The following is a 25,551-nucleotide window of genomic DNA, read 5'->3' as shown; positions in this document are numbered from 1 at the left end:
TGACACTGTGATATGAAAATACATTATGCTTTTTGCAGCTCGGTATCAGACTATATAAGAGGGAATCCAGGCTGAGATTGCTTGAGCGCTACCAAGATCCGCAGATTCAAGGCCAAGAGATACGGATTAGGTAGCACGTGGGTGGTTGGCATAGCTGTTCAGGGGCGAGCAACTGAGATTTCCATTTTCTTCTCCAGCTTCGTCTTCGTCTCGTCCTTCCTTTTATCCCTCTGCCCTTGCGGCCGCTGGGCCCATCTTCTATCCCACTTTTTCAGTTCCATTTCATCTGCATTGCTCTAGGGCTCCGACGCTGCCCAGAGGATAAGGTCTTGGGCCAAATGATGGAACAATATCCTCACAGGGACCCCTACTCGAGATCAAGGTATGAACAGGGCATTGACAGCAAGATTGTCATCATGGGCAACTCTGGTGCGTTTTACTTGTCCTTGCGCGTATTCTTTCCTTTCTGATATTCCCACAGGAGTCGGTAAAACCAGTCTGCTCCAACGATATACCCAAAACAAGTTTGATCCCAAGAACACGACTTCCACGAGCGGTGCATTCTTTGTAACGAAAAAGGTGCATGTAAACGGGCTGAAGGTGCGTCTGCAGCTGTGGGACACAGCGGGGCAGGAGAGATTTCGTAGCATGGTGCGTCAGTATCGCTGGACGCGACGTCGGCCGTTACTAATGGCATTCGTACCTCTGCTAGGCACCCATGTATTATCGAGGTCCGTATATGCTACTATCTGGCTAGTCCTGTTACTGACCGCTCATCTAGGCGCCAACGCGGCCCTTCTCTTGTACGACATAACCAATGCTTCAACTTTCAATGACATCCGGGGTTGGCTAGAAGGCGCGCTATCTTTTTTCGTACCTCTTCTCTCCCGCTAATTGAGTGATTTCTGTGCAGAGCTGAAGAAGAACTGTTCGCCGGAGCTGATAATATATATCGTTGGTTCTAAGGCGGATTTACATCGCCACCGGCAGGTTACTTCGGACTTTGCACGTCTGTCTCTGCACAACTGGTTTCCGCCACCCCGACCGCCGCCTCCGCCTCCTCCGCCTCCTCAGCCGTCAACTCTATCTTATATTCGGCCCCGATTTACCTCCTTTCCAGGCATACGCTCGCCCCCAGCAACACCTGTTACTCAGACACCACCAGAAACGCCGGCGTATCTCGACCTGACTTCGGCTCGTTCTTCTAGCCTACAGCGTACTAGGACTACCAGTTCAAGAACATCCGGACCGCCTTCATCAATTGCCCGCTCCACAGCAAACGCAACCGCTACTCGACCGCAACCTTCCCGTTTTGGTTCTCACTTTGGGTTCGCCGCCGGGGGCTGGAATGAAGTGACTGATTCTAGCAATAGCAACAGCATTGAGGAGGATGACGAAGGCGCTGCCGAGGAAGAGGAAGAAGAATGGGGGTTGAGCAAGGGCATGGAGCTCTTCGAAGTTTCTGCGAAAGACAATCTCGGTAAGCTGTCTTCGGGTTCTAGTAATTTCCGCGCAGAGTTCTGACTGCACATTGTCGCTGTCAATAGGCATACAAAGCCTCTTCGACCATTTGATTGCTGCTATCATCCGAATGAAGGATCGAATAGAAGAAGAGAATCAACTTAAGAGGCGGGACAGCGTCTTCCTGTCATCGACGGCGACGCCAACTTGGAGCGCTCAAGCTGAAGAGGAGGAAGCTCGTGAGAAAGCTGAACAAGCTACAGGGAGCTGGAGCTGTTGTTAGTTATGCTGGCGCAGGCCGTCTCACCGTATATCCATCGTCGTTCGTTGCTCTATGATTTTTTCTTTTATTTTCCTCTTGATGACCTTGCATTTCCATCAGCAAACCCACCGTCTTTGCATTATCTCTCCGCTTTCCTTACTACCACATGTGCCACGCTTTCCTACCATCTCATTCAGTACATATCATGATCATTCATCTCGCTCCCATTTCCCTGGTATTGCTACCCGCTCTCTTATTTTTCTGAGCTTTTGAGTTATTATACATTATATCCTTACACTGCTACATAAGTACGTACATACATGCCCATGTCCATGGTTAGGGAATTCCTCTGGAATACAACAGTACAGTAGGCTCACTTTGAAATATGATTGATCGAGATCAGCCATCATAATAATCAAACGACCGCTCTACAGCCTTGACAAGTGACACTGACCATCCATGGCTCTGGTGCCTCCCGATCCTGCTGCGAACGAGGGCCCGGTAGACCTCAGCGTCTGTACTGCTGCACACTGTTTCCATGCATTCGACGCCTTGTTCTGTGCTCTCACCCCTTCAGCTGCTCCGATAGTGCCAGAGTTCCCGGATGACAAGTAGTGCGAAGTCTTTCCAGCTGCTTATCAATAGAACGTACATCACCTAACCAGAGTTACCACGTAGTCCACTCTTTGTAACTTGGAACATCCGCCGACCGGGTCGCCACCCAAGACTCAGAGGTTGCATTGGCAACTTTGAACCACTCCCTCTGCACGACGGGCTCGCTGAATATGCGCTCATCAGTGCTTTCAGGGATTCCAGATTCAGACGGATCGAAAGATCTGAACTGGAGAACTTAGAATGCGTGTACGTTATATTATATTCGCTGTCACTACTTGCCCAATTTTCTGATGGTGCATCTCCCCCAAGGATATCGCTGCTTACTGAATTTGAAGATGCAGACTCGTATCTCGATTGGACCATTGGCGTTCATGGCATTTATATCACGTTCCCCCATCCTTCTTTGTTGACCACGGCGTCTGCGACGCCGTCCCCCATGTCGTCCTACCCTTACCTGCCAAGGCTTACCTCCAAACAGTCCTTCTCTGCCACGTATCTGCCCGACGTCATTCCTGAGCAAGGCTGGGATAAGATCGAAGCCGTGGATAGTGCGATCCACAAGGCTGGATGGAACGGGCCTATCACTGAGGACTTGAGAAGGAGCGTGAAGCTCAGGAGGTACCAGAGCAGTTTGTATACGGTTGGGTGGGACGAGTACATCACATGGAGGACTCAACACGAGGAGTGACTGTTTCAAACTTTGTCTTTTTGACTAGAACACCTACACAAATGAACTGTACTACTACTATAGCCAGTCACTTTCCCGCCAACCCCCGCTGTTATCGCTATAGTGTTCCAGCTCTTGAAGGTATCTCTTCGCTTCCTCATCTGGCAGAGCCAGAGAACGATGCATTCGCTGCAACCGATTGTCCGGTCCTCCCCACGGTCCGTGAAACCTTTCCACCATCTCGGTCCAGACCTGTCGCATGCACACTAAATCCTGACCCGAAACCTTGTTGAAGGCGACCATAAGCCAATAGATGGTAGTCTTGGTGGGGACGTCATCACCAGGCATAATGATAAAGGTGTCATATATCATCTGCAGCGCGTCGAGGGACCATGGTCGTTTTTGCTGCAATCTAGACGCTAATCCGTCTACCATGTGATCTCCATGTCGCGCGAAACCAAGGAAAAGGGCACGGTAAATAGCGTGTGTGGCGTTGTACGGTGCCGGCTTTAATACCCCATCTGCATCGGGCTGAAGAGCTGCACCCACTTCGACGTTGTCCGTGGTCATCATGTCGTAGAAAACATCTAATGCGGTATCGAGATCCCCATTATAAGACATGCACTGAATCATCGACGTGAAAGTTATCTCGTTCGGCCGCATTCCCTCAGGTATGATTATTGTTTCCTCCTCCTGCAGCTTTTGTTTCAAAGACACGATCTCCTCGACATTCGGCTCAGGAAATATCGAGTGTCGGAGAACACGATACACATCCCTGACGATATCCAGACGTCTGTGAGCAAAAGCCCACATACAAGCATTAACACCGTCTATGCCAAGTTCAAGCCCTCTGGAATGCATCTGAATCAGGGTACTTCGAACGCCATTTAGATCCCTGGTGGAAGTATAGTATGCCATGAGGCAGAGATGGGTTATTCGATTTGGAGAAAGCCCGGACGATCGTAAGAGCGAGGTGGCTTGGCGCAGGGCATGACCCTGTAAGGTCTTCGCAGCGATATTAAGAAGGGTGGTGTATGTGACGATATCGGGCTGGATAGGCTGACCCAAACCTGGCATGACACGGTACTCGCTAGGAGAGTAAGTTGCGCCCGGGGGCTTCCCAGTGATCATGTCCGTAAAAACGTCGAGAGCCAACTTGAAATCCTCCATCCTTGGCTTCCGCAATCCCTTTCCTGCGCAATCTATGAGTGCGTTCCAATGAAAAACTTGGAGTTGTCCCCCGGACCGATATATCAGGTACATAACAGAGAGTAATCGTAAGAAGACTGTCCGATTTTTTGGTTTGCTGCGAGACAGCAGACGACAGAGTCGGTGGAGGTTCGGAAGTGTGATTGGGACATCCGGCGGGAAGCTCTCGGGAGTGGGAAGCCTCAAGAGCTGGGTGTAGGATGCCCATGCTTCTGTCTCCGACTGAGTAGATGCTAAAACATGGAGGTGATGGTAATACGGCGTGTCGGGATTGGGAGGAGTAATGTCCAGTCCTTCCTCTGCGTCGTCTTCGGAAGGACTTTGTGGAGGTGTGCACCTCGGGTACATAGTAGTCTTCTTCTTGCTCCCCCATTGAAGAGGCTTCAGAGGAAGCCGACGATATGGCGGCGCAGGATACGAAGGAGGATCCCGGACAAGCCGTTCGAGCTGTGCCACGTATTCGCCTTTGGTGTCCTCTGTGACGGGGGAGCTCACATCCTTCCCAAGAGCCTTGGACTGCGCCAGCCGAGCCTGGCTTGCATACTTCCGTGAGACCTCTTTGCGCTCCTGCGCGTCGACGATGATTTCGACGTTGCGGTCGGCTGGTCGTATGAAGGAACGAGCCTGGATCGAACCGAACACAAGGGGGATACAGCCAAGGCAACATCTTCGAAGAGCTCGACGGGATGATGGTAGTGTAGAGCTCAGCGAAGACGCTCTCAGCATATATAAAGTCACGAAGAAATGCAGTCATCCTGCACTTTTCTGTTAGACGGGGAACGACGCGTTACAAAAACAAGGAAACGCACCGAGACTTGCACTCTAAGGACAGCGTAACTGGGACTGGGTCTGCCCCGGGGCGAGCCTTGATTTCGTCTTCTCCAACGACGCGTAGTTGAGTCCCAACAAATTTTGAAGTTGCTCATGTTTGTTCCACGGGCTAATCCCGGCTCGGGGCCAGCCAATGGCATCGATGCAATTATTTCACAAAATTCAGGCTTTTCCACAACAAAATGCAGTTTATCACGACGCATGGCATATATAATGGTGTAATGGCATATCCTAACGTATAACAAACTACAATCATGCACGGGCCTTGAGTGTTCCGAGGAACGCAGCCTTTTCTTCGAACGTTTGGAATGCACCATGCTGCAAAAAAAAATAAGTATGATGAATAGAATCACAAGAAATAAGACTTACACCGAATTTCGAGGAAGTGTCGATGAATTTGAGTTGGACCTTCTCCAAATCCCGACGCGAAGTGTGTACCATCAGCGACTTGCGCAGAGTGATCACACGCTTCTTCGTTCCAGGAATTGAGCCTTTCAGCATCAAAAAGTCGTTCTTCACGATACCATAGTGAGGGAAGCCGCCCATGGGTGTGATCGTCTTCTTGGTGATATCATGTTCAGTGGAGGCGTTCTTCTCATCTTCACCAGAACCGATGCGGTAGATCTTCTTGTTGATCTCTGTACGGTGGTGGTAACCGTCTGCAAGCAACGGGTCAGAAACAAAGATACCAAGCAGAGCAATGGCCACTTACTTTGACCAGCACGAGCCACCGAGAACATGACCTTGGAAGGATGCCATGCTCCGATACAAGCGACCTTTCGGAGACCCTTGTGCGTCTTCCGTGGCAGCTTCTTCGTTCCCCAACGGTGAGTGACACCCTCAAATCCGTGACCCTTAGTCACAGCAATAACATCGATACACTCATCCTGCTCGAAAATCGACGAAACATCGATGGATTTCTCGAACAAGCCATGGGCAAAGTCGACCTTGTCCGAGACAGAGCCACCGTTGACCTGGATCTCCATAAGGTGGGCCTTCTTCTGGCTGAGACCCGTCTTCCTGATTTGTGTGTGTGCAAGGACACGGACAACAGTGCAGTACTTGCGGATACGCTCGAGTTCGCGGGCTGTGGACTTGCCGTTGTCCTCGGCGTGCTTCTTAGCGTACCGGGTGAAGGCCTTCTTCTTCGAGCGGTACCAGTTTTTGTAGAAGCGACGTTTGACTTCGTCTGAGAGGTGGGACGACCAGACGGTGGTGAGGGTACGGAGGCCGCGGGGAGTTTCGACGTATCCAACGACACCAACGGCAATCATTGGTGGTGTCTCGATGATGGTGACGGCTTCCACGACTTCCTTCTTGTGCATCTCTGAGGATATTCATTGAGTACGTGCATACGGAAAAAAGGGCTAAAGAGCATACTGGAGCCAGGTCGGTCGAGGTCCCGGACGACATGGGTCATACCAGCCTTGTATCCCATAATGGCGGTCAAGTGGACGGGCTTCTTGGGATCATCCTGAAAGCAACTCAAAAATTACTACTCGAAAACCCATGCCAACCACTGCCTCACGAACCTTGGGGAAGGACTTGACCTTGCCGCGATGACGAGCGGCACGTTTTCTTGGGAGGAACCCAAGAGAGCCGTGGCGGGGAGCTTCATACTGCAAATTCCGTACTTTCAATAAATGTCCTGAATTTCGAGCAATGGTCTACTGACCTTACGGTGACTGGGGCAGGCAATTAGCAACGAGACTACACGAGACAGAGAACTGGCAATACTCACCTCATCTTGAGGGGGGGAGGGCGGACTGGAACGATTTCGTGCTGCAGAACCAAAATTCTACGACCGCGACGCCTCGGAAAAATCCGATATGTCTGTATAGTTGTTACAGTGGCTGAGTAACATGCGTGACACCCGTAAAGACAACTTACTCCCACGGTCTGCAGGTTTCTAAATGATTATGGTGTACCTAACTATCGTAGGACTTTGGGTACATGTAGTTTCCCTTTTTCAAGAATTGAAGGTTACCATACATTTGTACAGATAATTGTTTGCAATGAAAATCGTCGTACACCTCCCGAGTCCCAGGTCTCAATAATCCTGCTGCAAATGAGTATCATTCATTATCTATGCTTTATGGCTGGTATGGGAACTTTGGACCGACACCCAATGTTTCTCTGGTCAGTAGAACTTCATGATGCGAGTTAGACGTTCCATCCGTGTCATCTTGTTCTAGCGTATCTCTAAGTAACTAAGTAGGAAAAATATGTCAACTACAACTTCGAATGAAGGTCGAACCTACCTTGTTAACAGATAGGTACTTAACCTTCAATTCCGGTCCAAACGTTTTATCCACGATGGCTGAAGACGTGAAGTTCGCTCTGGCAGAATTCCAATCCAAGGGCACCCGTTCGGTAATCCCAAGAGCTTCGCGCTCAGTCGCACTTAATTGCGCGGCGCTCTGTGGTCCAGGACAATCCTCTACCATCAGCTCTTCATGATCCAAAATAGCAGCTGTGCCAGATGCCAAAATCAGAGCAAGCGCTAGGTGTGGATTACCGGTACCGTCGAGGAAAACGGAAGCTCAAAGTGACGCGAGCCTGGGGATTTAGGCGTTGGTCAATCTGACAGGAGCCTCGCGGTTTTCTGTCCCCCAGCAGACAAAAGTGCCGCCAGAGGCAACCTGATAGATAGGCATAAATAACGATGCAGCGCTCCATATCAGTGAGGTGACCTACTCCATCCATGACATGCTTGTACGACGCTGGAGTGTGGAAGTGTAACAGCCGTCATGGCAGGAAGGTGCTTGAGGACCCCAGCTATGAAGGATGATTCTACGGCAGAGAGGACGTCAACGGGCTTTGGGGGACCTGTTGAGCGAATGGACGGAAATGTGAGTATGTGCTGCACTACCTGGGCTACTCATGTAGACACGGGGGCGAACGTGGCTTTCAGTCCATGCTTCACGGCGACGTTTATGATAGGTCTCTCGAGTGTGGATAAGCGCGTCAGCGGCTTCTAAAGGAAGTAAAGGTCCGGTCACGATTTCGTACTGATGTTTTTCAAAACGAAGTACCGCCAGGAAGAAAGAGCACCGACCTGACCGGGAGCGCCTTCAGGATGGTAAAGTGTTACCTCGATCCCAGCCTTGATTAAAAAGTCGGAAATCTCGCGGAGGACCCGTGACTCGACGCTTCCCGTCGGTAAGCCATTGGAGGCACTGTAATCATGATAGCTAACGGCTTCGATTGGGTTCGTCGATTTCAACAGAATAAACTCAGTCTCGAATCCAACAAGAAATTCTACACCGGCTTCCTCTCTCGCACGTCTGAAAACTGTTACCATAAGTGGTGCAAAGGATGATTATACGCACTCGACAACACGATGGAGGGTCGTCCTAGGGCAGAGTTCAACTTCAAGAGTGAGATGGCCGTCTGGACCTAGAACTGGAGCTTTCTCCTGGGACTATCCCAGGACGCTAGCGATGCCTTCGTATGGACACAATCTGAGTGTCATGGGGTCGATCACGTATAGGTATTCGCCCATCAAATTGAAATCTTCTGCGATACTCCCGTTCACCATACCCAGGGCACACTTGCCTACAGCTGCGCCCGGGCGAGGCGACTGAAGCATCTTGAGGAAATAGGAAACTGGGATAACGCGGTATCTAACGAGGCTGGTGAGATCCATCCATGTCAGGCAAACGTAGGCTTGTAGCCGATTAGCCGATGACCATGGCACGTCAAGTGGTATGTTACCTATGCCCAAGGTTTCCAGGTCTTCAGCTTTGATACGCGGTGCATTCGACACGGTTGACGGAGTGTACTGGACGCCATGGATATGACTGAGAGACATGATGGTTTGCGGTATCCAACAGATAGTTCCGGCTTTCGAATTTCAAGGGCCAGAAAGTAACGTAATTCCCCATAGTGCAGACAGAGCAGAACCCAGCAGAACCGAGAGTCAGATGTACATGCATGCAGGAGGTGGCGGTCCAGAGATAAGTTGAAAGCACAGCCACTTTCACCGCCTTATCGACATAGCCACCATCCGTAGTCGTTTTTACACACTGATATGATGAAGGGCTAGATCCGTCGTTCCAGCCTGAGAACTTGTTGTGAGAAGGGCTTACTGCTCGACCATCACGTCCCTCGGTGTGATGCGCTTCCTACTCTAATGGCAGTCCCTTCATTTTCTCCGGAAGAGGCAAACATCATCGCAAAAATTATTCCTCGAGACGCCGAGTCTCTCGGTGCGGAAGCTGCTGTGGAAGCTTTTGAACCAGCTCGATTATCACCAAAGATTCTAGCGAGAGTATGGGATATTGCCGATGAAGGAGCAAAGGGTCATCTTTCACGAATTGAGGTCGGAGTGGCTGCCCGTCTTATTGGCTGGGCACAACGGGGCTTTGCCGTGCAAGCTGGTTTAGCACATCGACGTGAGTTCGAACGGCATCTCTCTTTCTACGGGGTTATCAAACTCACGTATCTTCTATTCGCAGCTGGTCCATTAGCAATTCTGCATGACGAGGTCGATGCTACGGGGTCCGAGGTGGCGTCTCCCCCAAATCTACCGTTGCTTTCGTCAGAGGACAAGGCTCGATACAAGGTTATATTCAAACAGGGTGAGCCCGAAAATGACATTCTTGATGGTGCGTCCGGTTGCAGTCATCTCTTCATGTCGTACGTAACGAGTTGTATAGGTGTCAAAGTGTGGGATATCATACTCAAGTCGAGGCTTTCTATGGACACTCTGACCAAAATATGGTACGTGCGCGGTGCTACGGAGTGAATGTCCTGTTGATAGAATTCTCGTAATAGGGATCTTATTGACGTTCGACGATGTGGGGCGCTCAACATTACAGAATTCAACCTCGTTATGTATCTCATTCACGGATTGTTGGACAGCCGCTTTGCAGTTGTACCCGCATCGCTTCCTTCCCACATCCTTGAGCTGGCTGAACCAGATAAAGATGTCTCCCTTTCGCCCCAAAGTGATGCCGCGTCCGTCACCGCCACACAGGCGGATGCTGTCCAAGGCAAACCCAGCCTGAGAAATGCTTTCACGAGTGATTTCCACTTCATTCGGGGTAGTGCTAGTTTAGAAACATGGCATCTCCCTGATATAGTCAGAGAGTACTCTGACTTCTACTTTGATGAATTGAATCCGCAACGCAAGGAATATATTGAAGGAGACCAGGTTGTGCCATTTCTACTGCTCTCGAAGCTGCCTCCAACTGATTTAGCGCATATCTGGTACCTCATTGTCTTTTTTTACCATCTCGTGCTGATGTTCTACAGGAACCTGATTGACCCTACTTCCAAGGGACACCTCACTCGTGGTGACTTTGCACGGGTCATTTTTTTTGTCTACAGACAGCTGGCAGGCTTCGACATACCCATGACCCTCCCCTCCTCGTCTAGAATCTCTTCCATAATTAACCCTTTTGATAGTCCGATACCTACTCTAACAAGTAAGACCCAATCTGTCCAACCAGACAATATCTCTGATTGCAATACAGGATCCGGTGTCAAGAGGTCGCCACTTTCATTTCCGGAAGACAAACCATTATCTCCTATGAGCGATTTTTCACACGAAGTTGAAAGTCTGCAGCAGCAGTTAGCATCTTTGACACAGGTTCAATTGACCGAGCGAAGCGCGTTGCACTCCCAAATCCATGAGTTACAGCTCCTCAAAGATGACTTGTTGGACGAGAACAGGAAACTACGACTCTCGCTACGAGCCAAAGACGACTCGTTGAAGCGGTCGGTGACGTACTACACAGACAGGGTATATGCTTCAAACGTCGAGAACACGAATCTCCAGGAGAAAATTGAGCTTATGGAAGGTATAATATCGCAGCTGGAGGATTCGCACCAATCAGCTTTGGAGGATCTCACACAAACAAATCAATTTCTTCATACGGAAGTTGACAGACTTTCTGATCAGCTGGAGGCTGCCAATGCCGAGCAGACTGTGCAGAGGATGGTCAACGAGGAGCTTTCCGATGAGCTTGACCGTCTTCGTGTACAGATACGCGAATTGCGAGAGTCGACAACACTATTACCACAGTCCGGCGGCGACGAGGAGCTACAGGCGATGATAAACGAAGATCTAGCCAAGGAAAATGCGACGTTACGGGGGCAAGTACAGGAACTGGGACAGACATTGCAAGAACTCCAAACAGCGAATGTCCAATTCAGTCTCGAGGGAACAAATGGATGAAGTTTCCCGTCTGAATAGGCGTTTGACTCGGCGGATACGACAGTCTGAGACTCAGGATGGGGAGTTGCGGAGAGAGCTGGAAGGGTTACGGGCTGATAATCATCGCTTGAGTCGGATGCCTGTCACGGAGGAAGCGCCGCCTGCGTATGATGACATTTAGAGCATCTGGATCTGTATTCTTCTTTCTCATATCTTCTACTGCGCTTTTCCTCGGTGTCATGGAAGTTTTGACATATCACTGTACTGTGTACAAGGTTCCAGGTTAATGATATATGTTACATTTCATACATACAACATCAAAAGAATGTGTGAGTAAGGTTAGGCTATTGGTACAGCGATTTACATAGTAGCAGCTGGACAAAATAAGACCTATTCTATGAAAGATTCTATCACTGATGGACGCATACGATATACTTTTCAAGCCTGAGAACCGACCACAGTTACTTTAGCAATGATACACTTCAGCTGGTCGTCTGTGATGTCGGTCGGAGTGTTCGTGTTGCGAACTAAGGTTTTTCCCAGTGCCTATATCTCGTAAACTTCTGTCCCGTTTCAACCGGAAAGGTGATACTCACTAAAATATCTCCTGTTTTAAGAGCAACATTGGTGTTGATTTTGACGTCATTTACGAAGGTACCGAAGGGCGACTCCAGGTCTCGAATATAGATCTATGCAACCGTCATAGGTTAGGAACTGCAGAGGAGAAAAAGACTCGACGCATACTTGGCCGTTTTCTAGCCAAACTTCAGCGTGATTGACACTCAGAGTGAGAGGAGACTCTGAGGTCTGGGACTTTGGCGCAAAATACCCATTGGTGGAGCTGCCTTGGCGGGTGGTAGAGCTTCCTTCTACGGAGCCTAGAAGTACTTTGGCATTGCCTGCCATAGAAATATTTTTTGTCTGGAAGGGAAAGCCTCCAGAGACACACGCGAGGTTGAGCGCGGGAGAACTCATGGTGTCAGTGAAGCTGGGAGGGTACTTAAGAACGGAGAAAACCTCGATGCTGCTTATATACTGAACCCCACGGGATTCATATCAAGACCGAGAAAGATCCCGCTTTCAACTCGGCCCCATTTGTCTGTTACTTCAGATGCATTTGCAACCGAAGCAACTTGAAGGATGAGCGGTCACTGAAGGGCGACGTGTTAGAATAGTGCGACGTAGCGGCTGTCAGCAACAAGATATCATGGTTCGTGGTTCCCACCAGTGGTAGAACTCGTTCCCGACAGAGGTTCCTCTCTAGCACCCTCAGAATCGCGAGAATTCAGGACCAACGTAAGTCAGTTAAGTGTGCTCCCCATGGCTTCCCAAATTAATTCAGGGGTGGTGATGTCGATCACAGAGCTGAGGAAATGTGGAATCCAGAAGTCGATATCGGCCGGCATCTCTTGCAGCTCGCCAGAAATCGTTAGAAAATAGTCCCAACTTGGGCCAAGAAAGTGAGCATTTGGAGCAGTACCCTTACTAGAGGCGGCCCTTCCAGCCTTAGTGCGAGCCACCATAACATACAGAACCTGTTTTCGAGTAGCGAAGGAAGTGGAAGACAGAACGTTGACACACGCCGCGCTGAATTAGTGGTTAACGTTCATGGTCGGCGTTAACTGAGACTAATAAGGAAAAACATCACTTACAATAATCATACAGTATTTGAATCATTTCATCGAGGACAGATTTAGCGTTATTGTAGTCATCACTTCGACTACGTCACCGGTCAACCGGGGGCTCTTATGCTGAGAAGATAGCGAATGGGTTAGAAGACGTAGAAGTGGTAAATGCTCGCGCGGACTCACGAACAGGATTTTGGCACATCATTATCATAAGCGGAGTGTGGCGTGGAGTACTTGTGGCGGAAGTGCTACTTATACCATGTCAGCAGGAAGCACACTCTTCACATTCTAGTTGGTGATACAATGCCACAAAGAGATATTAGGACACGGAAATAGGTAAACCCATAGCTTTTCGTCCTTGGGGATTCAAAATATCATTGTCCTTTCCAAAGCCCACCAATGTATTCTCGGGATTCGTCTGCGCAGGGTAATCAGGTGGCGTGACGGCCTTCAGGAAGCTTTCCCTTTGCCTCTCGATGTATGCTTGGTTCAATGGGGTAGTAGGAACTGCCGCAATGTACATAACTGGGAACGGTGTTTTTTAACGCGTCAAATAGATAATTATTGGAATAGAATACCTGCTGAGTCACAATGTTCCAGTGTGGTCCTTCTCGACCGAATGGATGAGGTCGCCATGCCAGAATACCGCATCACCGGGGCTGACTTTAGGCACCGAAATCATAGTCTCCTCAAGGAGAAGGTTGGGGTGCAATTCAGGCGTTGGAAGAGGGCCCGACCATCCTCCATCGCGAGGGAAGAGGCCGGGAAAATTGTCACTTGAAACATCTACGTGAACCGAGTGACTACTGTAACCGTGTACACAGAGGTGAAAACGTACCAAATGCCCAGCTCTTGGGATTCCAGACTTCTTCGGAGTCTGGTGCCACCAGCAAACGAAAGAAGGGGCGGAGGATCAAATAGGGATTTGACAGCAATAGATCAGGAAAAACTTTGAGAGTCCCTTCGGTGGGGGCCGTTTCACTGACAAACCGACCTCGCATCAAGACGTCAAATGTTCGTGCTTGTGAAGTGTACGAACCTCATGGCAAGCCAGCCTTGGAAGGCTCGGAAAATGGATGACTATGACGTCGTATTAAGCCAAGGATCAGATTTCTCGGACACTCATACCTGATTAGGCCTATCATGGAGGGAATTCTGCGCATTTACACGACCTGAAAGCGCAAAAGGGTCATGCTTGCGCCATTGGCCGCTAAAGATATCAGCGAAACAAGACCTGAATGCTGGATCCTCCCAACGTTCAATACTACCACCTGGACATCAGTCAGTACGATATCTAGAACAACAGCAACCAAGGAGAGAACGTGCCATCTACGTGGGGCGGGAATGTAGTCCAAACGGTCCCGGGATGTCTGATGCGGAATCTGTCAGCGTAGCTCAATGGTGAAGACAAATCTACGCCGTCCAGCTTCTGCCCTCCCTCGGCATGATACAAGTTGTTCAGCCAAGCCGAAGCAGCAAGCATGTTGGGGTGGGAGCGGGCTTCCAGTTGGGATTTCGTCCAGCTTTGTCAAAGTTAGGGTCAAATAACTTGAGAGAGTGAATAAATGATAAATACTAAAGCAGAAAAAACTGTTTATCGTTGGGAGGAAAACCTGGAGGCTCGCATTAGAAAACGCACATGTCTCATAACGAAACATACCGTCAGCATTTGGATTAGTGGATATAAAATCTTCGAGCGACTCCCTCCAAGCAATGGCTTGTACATCATCGACGATGTCTTTGATCACAAGACACCCTTTGCGTCGTATATCAGCAATCTTATCGGCTGGAAGGCCCTGAAGTTCAAAGAATTGGACTTGGGGAATGAACTAGTATCTGTGAGATGGAATGCTGAATTCGCAATAGAGGGAACTTACTTCGGAACCACCAGCACTAATTTTCTGGGTTGCCTTCTTCAGTTCGACGAGGATGTCAGCCCATGCTTGTGTAACGCGTTCTTCGAAGTTAGGATACGAAGAGGCAATTTCTTCCTTAATATGAATGAGATGGGATGACTCGGACATGGTAAGAAATTTGGATGAGGAAGCCAGGGCATCGAGCTTTTATACAGCACATCGAGCAGGGCTTCTGACTAAACGCAGCGGGGAATACGATTCTCCGAGGTTCTTCCGGGCCGCGAAATGAAGTGGAAGGGCAGTAATTCGGTCACGAGAAAGCATTGCCCACGCTTTATCTCATCAATGACAGACCATTCGATGTACTTCCATGCTAAGATGCTTTGCGTTGGCACCACCATGGGACCTGCGACGTAACCACCGCACAGAATGAAGCCATAAATATGGATTACTGTAGCCCCGAATCGTCGAGGAAGCGTGAAGACGATACGCTACTTAGGTGTATAATAGAACCAGTATAACTGGCAACATCTCGGTGAGGTCCTCGAATTCCTAGAATGAGCCAGTGACAGTGCTCCCAGATGCTTCAATTATCGCACGTCGCCAGTCTAGCCGACATGGAACAGGCATTCGGAGTCCTGTATGTAAAAACTTGATAGATAGAAGTGAACACTTTAGGTGAGTTAGTTGGCAGTGATATACGCGACGACAGCTACCTGATGCTCGTGAACACAGCAATCGGTGCGACAAGATAGCCATTCGTATCCTGCCGACGAGGTGGAGAAGGGCAACAGGGTGGCAGAACTTTGATGAAGCCCCGGTAGGTGACGTTCGGATTTGTTTGGCAGCAATATTCGGACAAAGTGGGGCCGGCCCGGCAAGGCAGAGTGACTGCCAAAAACGCGCTAGTCACAGCTTGTCACGTTTACAACGACGGCCTCTCTTCCAGCCCAGCCAATTCTGCCATCGTCACTCCAAGGCGCTCGTCCTGGCGTTGATTACGCGTCGTCAAGGATGCCCATCTCGCACGACTCCTCGTTTGTGGCAGATTCTACTGCTACATCGTCGCCAGCACCCCCGCCTCCCAAACCGACTCGAACTTATGGACGCCAGCGTCTCGATATTCCCAGTTCCTCTTCACGCTATGAAGTGCTGAAGACGGGACTCAACAACGGTGAAGAAGTTCCTGCAAGCTCGGACGGCGAGCAAGAGCTCGATCACGTTGTGAAGGATGCAGCGACAGGAAGCTTCCGGTTTGCTTTTCAAGACGAGCTTGCAGCCTTGGACGCGGATTCTGATGGGGACGGAGAAGAAGAAAAAACTCTTCTTGGCGTAGAAACTTGCTCGGAAAATGGAAACAAGTCGCCTGTTTCTACCTGTCCAGCAAAAACACCTACAGGTATCCTCGAAGATTCGCTCACGGATCTCGCCATTTCTTCCCAGACAGAGTTGCCTCATAAACTCTCTACATCATCTTTACTGCGTGCCAAACCTCGACGGGTTCATCGTGTCGACTCGGATTCGGAACCTGAATCGGAGAGTATACAATCCACGTCATCCCCAGTCAAGCGTGCCCGTCACTCCTCGACGCCGCCTACTTCTGACGATGAATTGCCGACAGCTGATCAAATACGCAAGGTTCGTGTTACTAAACGCGTCGTCGAGGAGCAATCTGTGTATCCTCAGTACTCTAAACACAAGTCTAAGCCAACGGCGGGAGAGAGTAAAAACCGGGTTAAAACTAAGGTACGTGTATATATACTTTAGTCATTCAATATCCTCAATCGGTCGTAGGCTCCGACGAAGAAAGAGCGAAAAGAAACTGCCCTGAACGGCGCGCGCATCGCTGCAGACCGTGATACATCCATTGCGCAGAAACAAAGCGAGTGGAACGTGTCAAGACTGCTCAAGACGCTTCAGCCTCGGTAACTGACACTCCTCTTACCATTACACGGTAATCTGATACGTAAACAGACGTGAACCATCCTCAGACCCCATCCAGCCGTTCTCGTCCCCACAAGTCATCCCCGAAGCCAGTACTGCGCCTATTTCAGCTCCCCCTCCGGCTTACGACGAAGTTAAATCTAATGTGCCCGTACCCACAGTCATGGACTCTGATGACGAAATGCCTGAAGTAGGCGACTTGCGGAAAAAGGAAGCTCAGTCTCCTAGAAAAATTCTAGCAGAGAAGAAGATGAAAATTCTAGCATTGCAAGCTCAACAGTCGAGAGGAGCTCAAGAAAGCGACGAGGACGATGACCTAGTGATTGCTGCTCCGGACACACCGCTGATTCAGAGGACAGTTGGCATGCAAGGTCCTTCCGGTGCTAAAAAGACACATTCAAGTCTGGCGGGCATTTCGCTTGGGTCAGGAAGCAAACAGCGGGAAGCTCATCATGCGTCCTCTGACATCCGTAGCTCCCTTCGTAACCTGAAGAGCCACCGGGATCTGAATATCGCATTGAATGGCAGGCGCCCAAAAAGTTGCTGCCGAGGTAAAGCAGGCTAAAGAACAGGATTGGCAGCGACATGGAGGCACGCTCAGAGAAGCCGTAACAGTGCACGCCCCGGCAGCAGAGGTACTGGATCAGTATATCCAACAAGGCCTGGAACACGTAAATGCTGAAGAAGTGGGAGACGAAGACGAAGAGGAGGAGGAAGATCCAGATTATGTGCCTCTTGATCGCGGTTCAGCTAGCCCTCCGCCTCCGAAGGCGAGTGATGACAATGATGAGGAAGATGAAGAACCGGCGGAAGACGAAGACATTACGATGGTTGAACACGATGTCGATACGGAGACGGAAGATGTCGACGATCGATTCGTTGTCAGACCTCGCGGCCAGCGGGTACTTCGAGTTGTCGAAGACGACGACTCTGATGCGAAGAACATGCCGCTTGGAAGAGTTCTCGTCGAAGATAGCATGATCATAGACGACGAGAACACCCCCGCCGCACAAGCTGACTCCCATTTTTCTTTTGACGAACAAAGCGATAAGGAGAACAACGTTGAGCTGATGTACGATATGGATGACGATAAGGAAAATGCCACCGTTTTCCCGCGGAGCGCTCAACGTCCCGCCTTTTCAAGGTCTTTGTTTAGGCAGGAAAGTCGTTCGGACGATGGCTTGTCGGAAGCTGACAAGGGAGAGTCAGTACCAAGGTTACCCTTGAGTACCCTTGAAGAGGACAAGGGCACTCCTGGCAGACAGTCTTTTACTGACCGCCTACAGAGCACCGGCAGCCCTGAATATGATGACTGTATGCCACCGCCCTCTTTGCGTCCCGAATTTGGACCTTCTACGACAGGGGACTTGGGCTTTTCACAGTTCTCTCAGGCTCAGACCGCCACGTCGACACTGCAACCTGGATTTTCAGATTTGTATGCGGACAGCACGCAAAAACAATCGTTTGGTGGCCCTCAGAGTGATGACGGTTTTACAGAGCTCTTCGGTGGAAAGGTCAGCATATGTCTGGAAATAGCAAAGAACGACACTGATCCTTAAGTAGGGCGGCTTTGGTCTATCCAAGATGCGAAATACGGACTCGACAGACTTCGGTTTGACCCAAGATGTCTCTCTTGGACCTGCCTTTCAAGTCAGCGATAGCGCGAAACTGAAAGAGGCAGATGCGATTTTTGAAAAAGAGCAGGAATATGTCCTTCAAGAAGCCATCCAGGTTCCTCAAAAGCAATCCGACCTCTACGTCAACAGCGACGGGTACATGATTCCGTATTCCTATATGCCGAACCAAAGGATTAACTTGTTTCTAGATATCTCACACAAACAAGGCCTGACACGAGTCCTGAAGTTTATCGTCCCCTTTCGAGGCTGACACAGATGCAGACGCAGCCTGAAACACCAGCCATACCGTACACGCAGCAGTCCCAGCGGCAGGCTCTTGGGACGCTTGAGTATACTCCAGATCTTACCCCGAGCCTTCCTTCACCTTCCCGCAAACGCCGCATTGTGAAGCGAGCAATTTCCCGGTCTCCTACCTATGGTGCAAGTCGCTCAGGCTCATCGAAGCCCCAGGAGCCCAAATCTAGCAAACATAAGGTCCCGTTAAAGAAGTCAGAATTCGTGGAGGCAGAAGCACAGGAGAGCGACGATGACGAGATGCGCGGATTTGGCTTGTTTAAAGGTGTTGGAGACGACGAAGAAGAGGGTCAGGACTTGGATCGGGAGCTCCCGACGTTGGTGGATAACACGGCTTTGGACGAAGAAATCATCGCTGAGGAGAAGGTTCGGGAGAAGTACCAGTATGTTATACACGCACGAATCCATGCGCGAATTCCACTGACGATAACTTTACAGGGAACAGGCAGAGCAAGATGACCTTCGCCTGCAAAAATACCATCAGGACGCAGTCGAGGGCAAGTACCGTACCAAGAAACGAAGAAATGGTGTCGATTTGGACGACAGCGACTCTGATGACGATGACGATGCTGCTGACGAGAGACGTCGACGGCGCATGAACAAAAAGCAGAGGACAGACATGGTCGCCCTTGGTATGTGGTTCACGTTTCGCTTGGGAATGATACATGTATTTACTGGTGAGATCAGAGTCGAACCCAACAACGGCTGCTTTCGCTGGCGAGTACAAGAAGACCATTGGTGACGATGAGGATACGGTGATGCTACATTCTGAGCTCACGGAAGAGCCGGATACTGCTAAGGCTGAGGAGGCAGTTGGGGATGAGGACGAGGATGATGAGGCGCAAGAGAGCATTACACGTGCTGAAATTGTACGTCAGGTGCAAGAACGCGCCCAATATGGCGAGGTAAGACTTCATCATGTGAACGTGATGATGGTCAGCTCAATGTATTAATAGTTCGACGACGACGAACCCTTCGACCCGCACAACACTGACTGGCTTGATGCCGGTTCAGATGACGATGAGGGCGTGAAGGTTCGCTCAACAACCGCAAGGCGAACTGCTCAAGGGCCTCGGCGACATTACGAGGAGTATGATGAAGCTTCTGAGGTAATTCTGGAAGTCTGTATTGTGTCGTTCGCTTCCTGACTAGTCTTCTAGCCTCAACATAAATCGACTATTGAGTACAACAACAGGCTGAAGGATTGGGCAAAGACTGAAAGCAGATCGGGGCGTTTAGGAAAGATGAGCCGATCTGTTGGGAGTGCAGCGATCACTGGGCATACCAAGGTCAAGGCTGGTGGCGGGTCTTTACGACAAAATGCCTCCGGTCAGTCATCTTCTTCCCGACGAATGGAAGAGAGACCTCGACCGTTGAAGCCGGTGCCAAGCGTGTTGTCAGGAGTCGACCGTAGCAGTAAATTTGGATAGGCCTGGGAGTGGAGATGCGATCTCACGAGGTGGTTCGATTTTATTAGTTTTGTATTCCCTTTCGCAAATGTAATGTACAATAGCTAAATAGTGCACGAGAATTGACAGACTCGATGGGTATAGGTATGGTCGACGAACAAAGAAAGGGATGGGCAATGAAGGTAAGCAAGGTATGTTGTTGTACATAGGGTAAAAATGGTCGTGAAGGGGGGTAAAATAGAGCGGAGGAGGGACAGAATCACACCGCGGTCCAACACAATCGCAAAGTGAAATTAAAAATGTTGCTTTCCACCAAAAGGTCTCCTAAAGCGAATCCAAGAAGGTTTTGGTCTGGTAGGGATGGAGTAGGATCGTGATGTTTGACGCGTCTGTGAGACACTGCGTCGTTTACGATTGCTGGTCTGGATCTACATAGAAAATGAGGTCAAGCCAGGCCACAATTGGACATGCGATAAGGTGAGAGCATACCTTATGGCGCAGTAAGATCAACTTGGCCATGTTGGCTGGCGGTCCGCTCTCCCGGAAAGGATTGCCTTGGGTTACAAGTCAGTACAAGTCCTACACACAAAGCGCCCGTACTCACGAGCAGCCACCGCAGCCAAACTCGAATCGTGAACGTCGAAGGATTCGTCAACGGCCATGATAGCAAGCCATAATGAGGGCATGAAAAGGTAGATGAAGAGAAGAACGGTGAGCGCAGTAGCCAATACGGGTGCCAGCATGGTGGACGATGGCACTAGCTCGAGGGGGCAAGCCTCGAGGCCTCTCGACGACGGGTTCGCTGAGCAGAGAGGGATTGGCCGTAATTTTTGTTTGGGGAGAAGGGTAGGATAATAAAGATCACGCGATTTAATCCTTCCTATTTTCGGCGACACGTGTTTGTAATCGGAGTAAGCTTGTTCATCAAGTTATCTGTCTCAGACTGCAGCGGCACCAGCTTCCATCATTTCAATCAGTTTCTTTTTTGTACCTTGCAGAATATTCCACGGCTCCGCGCTGTCTTGAAGGTTCCCAGGTTATGCAGCGGCCATTCACTGAGTAGTAACCTTTCTATCTATTCTCTGCGGCTGGACGCCTCTGGAGTCTGGACGCTGTCATTCGTCTCCCGCTACGATGACACGATTACTCTGGGTTTTCCATTTACAATCTAAAAGCCTGTCAAATCCCGCCAATCAGAAGTTTGTTGTTAACTCGACTCCAAAGCTTTGAAATCTCCAAATTCGGATTCAACAGGCCCATCTCTCGCTTATCAGCAAGCTTCTAGAGAGTAACTGGCTATTACACTTCTGAAACGTACTATAGAAACCGATGGTCGTCTTCAAAGTAAATGTTATCTCTTCTTATCAAGTTCGCGGACTTCAGATATGTACACGGATCTTCTGTCACCGTCGTCGACAGAAGTTGCAGGCACCACATCTCTTCGCCAAGGATGTTACCGAAGCGCTGACAAGAGTAATAAATGTCATCACTAAGCGAGATCTCGCTCTGAAAGGAATATCTAGTAATGGCCCGACTCTGACTCTTAAGAACTAGAAGGCGCCCTGGAATTGCCCAGTCATCGTTATAGCGGCTCTAACTGAACTTTGAGTTAAGTTCATCGAATTCTTTGAAACTAGATGCTCATCGGTTTTGGCAGATTCCCGAATCTTTCCTTTCGAGTTATCTGCAAGCCGTTCAAGCCACCTTTTGAAACGAGCCTGGACATAACAAGGTGTATCGAGCTTTCATCAGTCACCCGATCAACGATATATAATTTTTCCTGCAAGTATTTTTGGTAGGAGGTGGACATTTCCGCTCCACCACCTACGCCCTGCCATCCAGGATTATACAAGTTATTTCCTGTCAGAAAAGGGGGCACTCAACTGTGCAGATAGCCGACATCTCTTTGGATTGATTCATTACTGATATCATGCTCTCAGTTGTTGCTTCTAATACTGTATAGGAAAAATTTCCTCCTTATGTCTCGGCTCCGACAACTCATGGTATGCATCGGGTCCAAGTTCCAACCCCGTTCTTGTCGGCTACCGCCTAACTGCTCGGCTTGTCTCATGCGGTGCTTTTGCGGTGGTATCGTCGTTTTTGTCACGTCGGGTCTACAATGGGTCGACCGAAACCGATGCAAGACGGACGATGATGCTTGTTCCGTGGTGCGCTCTCTGCATGAACTTCCTTTTGTCACTATCTGCAAGGATCGTATTCTGGTCACGGAAGAGCGACTTGTGGGCTATAAATTGATGCGACTACCAGCAGCAAGCGCTCACATATCACGATACAGGAACACTTGTCTTTCCGTATGCTCAGTCAGAAACCTTGATACGTATGGTCGCTACCAATCTTTCGCCGCGACTGCGTCGCGTACCAAGGTCATTTCGGGATCTGAAGGGGAACCTTTTTTCTGTTCTCATATCATCTCATGCTCTGTGATAACCACAAGCAACCCTCGGTTCTCCGCCTTTGGCGGCCCCCTTCCCTACTGTCGATCCATATGCGGCCTTGGTGTTCTTCTCGCCAAATGTCTAAAACGACACTTGCGTTCCTACGTCTAGTCTCTGATCTGTGTAAAACGCTGGATACATATCTGACGTCCCTGGAGCCTTTTCTGCTAGGAGATGTCTCTAAGAAATGAGTTGACGATGGCATGGAGCATGGAGCGTTTGTCCCCTTCTGCTTGAAACGCACTCAGTTTCGGTGTCTATGGAACATGTCTCTAAACATTGACAATCTTTCAATACAGAGGGCATACAAGGCATGGAGAGCTCCTTTACTTGTCGGTTCTAATTGCTGACAAGCTTACGAGGATGACGCGGCAGTTTAAAGAGGTTTGGCTTAGTTGCTTCATCGAATATTGGAGGTTCAAAATCAAATTTGAAACATGGTCAGTCTCAATAATTAGTCTGCGGAACCCACAGCTATAATTCAGAGGTAGCTTTTTGAGGATCGACTCGATCAACCATTCACTAGCACTGCCAAATACAAATTCATCAAATCGACACCTTCGTGCCATTAATAGAAATTTCGGCCGTGTACATCTGCCTCGTCGCAGCCGACGTCCCCAAATCCGCATGGAACACCAACTTGGTCCCGTCCGTCGTGACATCAGCTCCCTCAGGTGAATACAGATTCGAGAAGGGGTCTCCGGTAACAAACAACGGCGAGGAGGACTTGGTATACGGGCCCAGCACGTTCGAGGCTGTAGCATAAGATGTATCGTACAACCCCCCGTCATAGCAATTCGACGAGAAGAACAAGACATAGATGCCTTCGGCTGAACGCACAAGCGAGGGCGCTTCGATGAGCGGTCCATCGTACTGCCCGCGGTCGAGAATCTGGGTGGCATTTCCTGTGGGGGTGATCCCATCGGCCTGCATGCGTTGGATCATGATGGGTGTGGGTACGATTGGCTCCACACCGTTGTTGCAGTTTCCGCCATGACCAATGTGGTTTCCGTCGACTTTGTAGACGACGTACAAGCTTCCATCTGCGTCTGTGAACCCTGCGGGATCTATAGCACCTCCTTCACTGCGGAATGGTCAGTACACCTAAGCTTGAATAATCGAAAATATAGATGACCTGGCGTGGCAAGCTAGCGCATTAGCCTGCGGTGTATATGGACCGGCAACACTCTTTGATGTGGCGGTGGCTACGCAATGTGTAGAACCATCCGCTAAAAGAGCCGCGTAATACAACACGAAACTCCCATCAGCCTGAAGCGATACTGTTTGATTCATACTGTAAACAGGCTCGAAGGTGAACTGACCAGTTGAATCACGTCTGGGGCCCACACGTCCCGACCATTGCTCCATGTCCCTACGGTAGGTAGCGCATCTTTTCCCGTAACAGTCCATGTGTTAAAATCACTGGATGTGGCAACAGGTATGTTTAAGCCCCCACTGTTTGTGGAGAAGGCATACCACATCCCGTCAACTTGGATGACGGATGGGTCAGGAAAGTTGGATTGGATAACAGGCCCTGTAATAGACGCCGCTGCAGGAACAGTGAGAAGCGCGGTAGCGCAAAGGAGAGACGCGACAGTAAGCATGGCGGCATGCAAGTGACAACGGTACTGATGTGTTTTTTATACTAGCGACAAGATAAATATCAGCAAGCTGATTCCTTGTGGGAACAATCCACCTGAGCATCTTGAAACAGAAGACGGATTACTGTGTTTATCAACTGGAAAATCTGCAGCCCAGCACTGATAGATCAGATGTTGCTAGGATCAAAGTAGACCAATCCTCTGAAACATCGACTGTTGATACGTTTCGGCTTGTTCAACGAGTACGTCTCTAGCACAGATACAGTATAGCGCACAATATTTCGATATGATGTATACTGGCAGTTAACTTTATTGCTGTTTGATAGCGCACAGAGTAGCTACCACGTAAACAAAGTGAGGCAAGGCTTACACGCGAAGAAAAGCAATTTGCTACCACTCTTGGCCTCGAGTCTACAAAAAATTCATGAAGCCATGGACAACTGTGGGTACAGGACCAATGTTGGAGGAAAGACTCGGACTCCGTCTGCTCCTCCGTAACCGTCAAGCGCGAGTCCCACGTGATGGGAGCTCAAAGATGGCACACCGTGATCACACGATCTTCAGCTATCCTTCAGCTATCCTCTCGATGAGACCGTCAGACTCCCAACATCATTCTCGCTCTGTTGGTGACACAATCTCTCCCCTTCACCGTCAGTCTCAAAGACTAATTACTAGAATCTATTTGGGCCCTCGATCTCCAAATTTCCGACGAGTGACGAGTGACTACTGCGCGCCGACAAAGTCTCAGCTGTGTTTCAAAATACCCTTGTGGTATAAGAGCTGTCATTCTTAATCAGAGCGAGTCCCTCGCTCGACCATTATGACTCCGACCCCTCCGCAGACATCCGAGTTTTACCTAACTGGCCCGCTGTCGGATGGCGACTACTCTTATCGACTGTGTCTTTCACCGTCCGTACACCGTCAATGGGATTTAGAATCAATCTCAGGAGAGATTCTAAAGTATCTTTATCAACAACACCCGGTTGCGGGAACAGTTGCTGTCAGGACTGTAGGCATTGGCCAGTATAGCATTTCCGAGGTCGGAACGGTAAACAAAAGTTGTTCCCATCTTAACAGGCTGTGTGCTTATCTCTATGTTTTTTACCGCAAGGTTGATACCCAGGACGCGAGGATTGTAGATGTTGCCGAATTCGTGCGATCGGTATTAGATAACGACCGCATTGGTGCTGTCAACGACCGCGCAAGGTTCAATATATATAGAAGACCCTACGACTCCCAGATTATACCAGAGTTGGCGGCTTCTCGTTCCGTTGCAAAGTCGTGTTTATCCTCTGGATCATCAGGCGATGGGGATACTAAAGCAGCTAGGTTGTGATTTGGGCTAAATGTACTGTTTAGCCGACTGCGTGTAATATTTAATAGGAAGATGAATTGGTGACTTTCCGTTACTACCAAGGATTTAAATACCCAACGTCGTTGAGCAGAGATGAAAAAGTAAACGGGAACCTATCAAGAGTCAAGACAAGCTATAGTATGATTATAAGTAGGTGTATGTAG

At 49.5% G+C, this 25,551-nt stretch overlaps 12 protein-coding genes across 12 annotated transcripts; 5 read left to right on the top strand and 7 right to left on the bottom strand.

Annotated features, from left to right (window-relative positions):
- The first annotated feature begins 46 nt into the window (after positions 1-46).
- EV420DRAFT_1502269 (P-loop containing nucleoside triphosphate hydrolase protein) lies at positions 47-2,146 on the top strand. Its single transcript, XM_060471110.1, has 6 exons — positions 47-429; positions 482-651; positions 713-731; positions 782-856; positions 914-1,480; positions 1,548-2,146. Exons 1-6 carry the CDS (start codon positions 339-341, stop codon positions 1,742-1,744), a joined length of 1,119 nt encoding a protein of 372 aa, XP_060338272.1. The 5' UTR covers positions 47-338; the 3' UTR covers positions 1,745-2,146.
- EV420DRAFT_1502267 (AMMECR1 domain-containing protein) lies at positions 2,147-3,118 on the top strand. Its single transcript, XM_060471109.1, has 3 exons — positions 2,147-2,337; positions 2,402-2,584; positions 2,648-3,118. Exons 1-3 carry the CDS (start codon positions 2,183-2,185, stop codon positions 3,024-3,026), a joined length of 717 nt encoding a protein of 238 aa, XP_060338271.1. The 5' UTR covers positions 2,147-2,182; the 3' UTR covers positions 3,027-3,118.
- On the bottom strand, positions 3,084-4,562 carry EV420DRAFT_1260097 (uncharacterized protein; the record flags this gene model as incomplete). The annotated part of the gene is made up of 1 exon (XM_060466987.1): positions 3,084-4,562. One exon carries the CDS (start codon positions 4,560-4,562, stop codon positions 3,084-3,086), a length of 1,479 nt encoding a protein of 492 aa, XP_060338270.1.
- Positions 4,563-5,138: 576 nt separating this feature from the next.
- EV420DRAFT_439171 (60S ribosomal protein L3) lies at positions 5,139-6,948 on the bottom strand. Its single transcript, XM_060482132.1, has 7 exons — positions 6,787-6,948; positions 6,721-6,730; positions 6,578-6,664; positions 6,426-6,519; positions 5,758-6,372; positions 5,415-5,704; positions 5,139-5,363 (listed from the first exon to the last, which is right to left on the bottom strand). Exons 1-7 carry the CDS (start codon positions 6,789-6,791, stop codon positions 5,298-5,300), a joined length of 1,167 nt encoding a protein of 388 aa, XP_060338269.1. The 5' UTR covers positions 6,792-6,948; the 3' UTR covers positions 5,139-5,297.
- EV420DRAFT_1502262 (uncharacterized protein) lies at positions 6,918-9,045 on the bottom strand (the record flags this gene model as incomplete). Its single annotated transcript, XM_060471108.1, has 8 exons — positions 6,918-7,587; positions 7,755-7,863; positions 7,892-8,056; positions 8,104-8,332; positions 8,378-8,460; positions 8,482-8,714; positions 8,763-8,848; positions 9,035-9,045. 8 exons carry the CDS (start codon positions 9,043-9,045, stop codon positions 7,274-7,276), a joined length of 1,230 nt encoding a protein of 409 aa, XP_060338268.1. The 3' UTR covers positions 6,918-7,273.
- A 135-nt stretch (positions 9,046-9,180) lies between these two features.
- Positions 9,181-11,389, top strand: EV420DRAFT_1473774 (uncharacterized protein; the record flags this gene model as incomplete). The annotated part of the gene is made up of 7 exons (XM_060469167.1): positions 9,181-9,442; positions 9,506-9,655; positions 9,707-9,770; positions 9,825-10,259; positions 10,305-10,477; positions 10,526-11,196; positions 11,273-11,389. 7 exons carry the CDS (start codon positions 9,181-9,183, stop codon positions 11,387-11,389), a joined length of 1,872 nt encoding a protein of 623 aa, XP_060338267.1.
- A 257-nt stretch (positions 11,390-11,646) lies between these two features.
- Positions 11,647-12,183, bottom strand: EV420DRAFT_1635261 (uncharacterized protein; the record flags this gene model as incomplete). Its single annotated transcript, XM_060476422.1, has 3 exons — positions 11,647-11,754; positions 11,805-11,897; positions 11,953-12,183. 3 exons carry the CDS (start codon positions 12,181-12,183, stop codon positions 11,647-11,649), a joined length of 432 nt encoding a protein of 143 aa, XP_060338266.1.
- A 972-nt stretch (positions 12,184-13,155) lies between these two features.
- Positions 13,156-14,860, bottom strand: EV420DRAFT_1616734 (uncharacterized protein; the record flags this gene model as incomplete). The annotated part of the gene is made up of 9 exons (XM_060475153.1): positions 13,156-13,361; positions 13,491-13,622; positions 13,675-13,830; positions 13,872-13,875; positions 13,965-14,107; positions 14,163-14,359; positions 14,413-14,449; positions 14,497-14,665; positions 14,714-14,860. 9 exons carry the CDS (start codon positions 14,858-14,860, stop codon positions 13,156-13,158), a joined length of 1,191 nt encoding a protein of 396 aa, XP_060338265.1.
- An 846-nt stretch (positions 14,861-15,706) lies between these two features.
- EV420DRAFT_1635259 (MRC1-like domain-containing protein) lies at positions 15,707-19,997 on the top strand (the record flags this gene model as incomplete). Its single annotated transcript, XM_060476421.1, has 10 exons — positions 15,707-16,438; positions 16,487-16,617; positions 16,667-17,106; positions 17,165-18,150; positions 18,200-18,408; positions 18,462-18,950; positions 19,006-19,199; positions 19,255-19,472; positions 19,524-19,676; positions 19,728-19,997. The coding sequence occupies 10 exons, from the start codon at positions 15,707-15,709 to the stop codon at positions 19,995-19,997; spliced, it is 3,822 nt and encodes a 1,273-aa protein (XP_060338264.1).
- A 136-nt stretch (positions 19,998-20,133) lies between these two features.
- Positions 20,134-20,919, bottom strand: EV420DRAFT_438643 (uncharacterized protein). The gene is made up of 3 exons (XM_060482131.1): positions 20,581-20,919; positions 20,466-20,530; positions 20,134-20,404 (listed from the first exon to the last, which is right to left on the bottom strand). Exons 1-3 carry the CDS (start codon positions 20,717-20,719, stop codon positions 20,270-20,272), a joined length of 339 nt encoding a protein of 112 aa, XP_060338263.1. The 5' UTR covers positions 20,720-20,919; the 3' UTR covers positions 20,134-20,269.
- Positions 20,920-21,829: 910 nt separating this feature from the next.
- Positions 21,830-22,881, top strand: EV420DRAFT_438566 (uncharacterized protein). Its single transcript, XM_060482130.1, has one exon. The coding sequence runs from the start codon at positions 21,956-21,958 to the stop codon at positions 22,541-22,543; it is 588 nt and encodes a 195-aa protein (XP_060338262.1). The 5' UTR covers positions 21,830-21,955; the 3' UTR covers positions 22,544-22,881.
- EV420DRAFT_438398 (Arabinanase/levansucrase/invertase) lies at positions 22,761-24,444 on the bottom strand. Its single transcript, XM_060482129.1, has 3 exons — positions 23,755-24,444; positions 23,568-23,701; positions 22,761-23,516 (listed from the first exon to the last, which is right to left on the bottom strand). The coding sequence occupies exons 1-3, from the start codon at positions 24,034-24,036 to the stop codon at positions 22,979-22,981; spliced, it is 954 nt and encodes a 317-aa protein (XP_060338261.1). The 5' UTR covers positions 24,037-24,444; the 3' UTR covers positions 22,761-22,978.
- Between the last annotated feature and the right edge of the window lie 1,107 nt (positions 24,445-25,551).

Source organism: Desarmillaria tabescens (genome assembly GCF_030435595.1).
Source record: "Desarmillaria tabescens strain CCBAS 213 chromosome Unknown EV420scaffold_2, whole genome shotgun sequence".
In the NCBI taxonomy this organism is placed as follows: Eukaryota; Fungi; Basidiomycota; class Agaricomycetes; order Agaricales; family Physalacriaceae; genus Desarmillaria; species Desarmillaria tabescens.
This window is presented reverse-complemented; position numbering and strand designations above follow the sequence as displayed.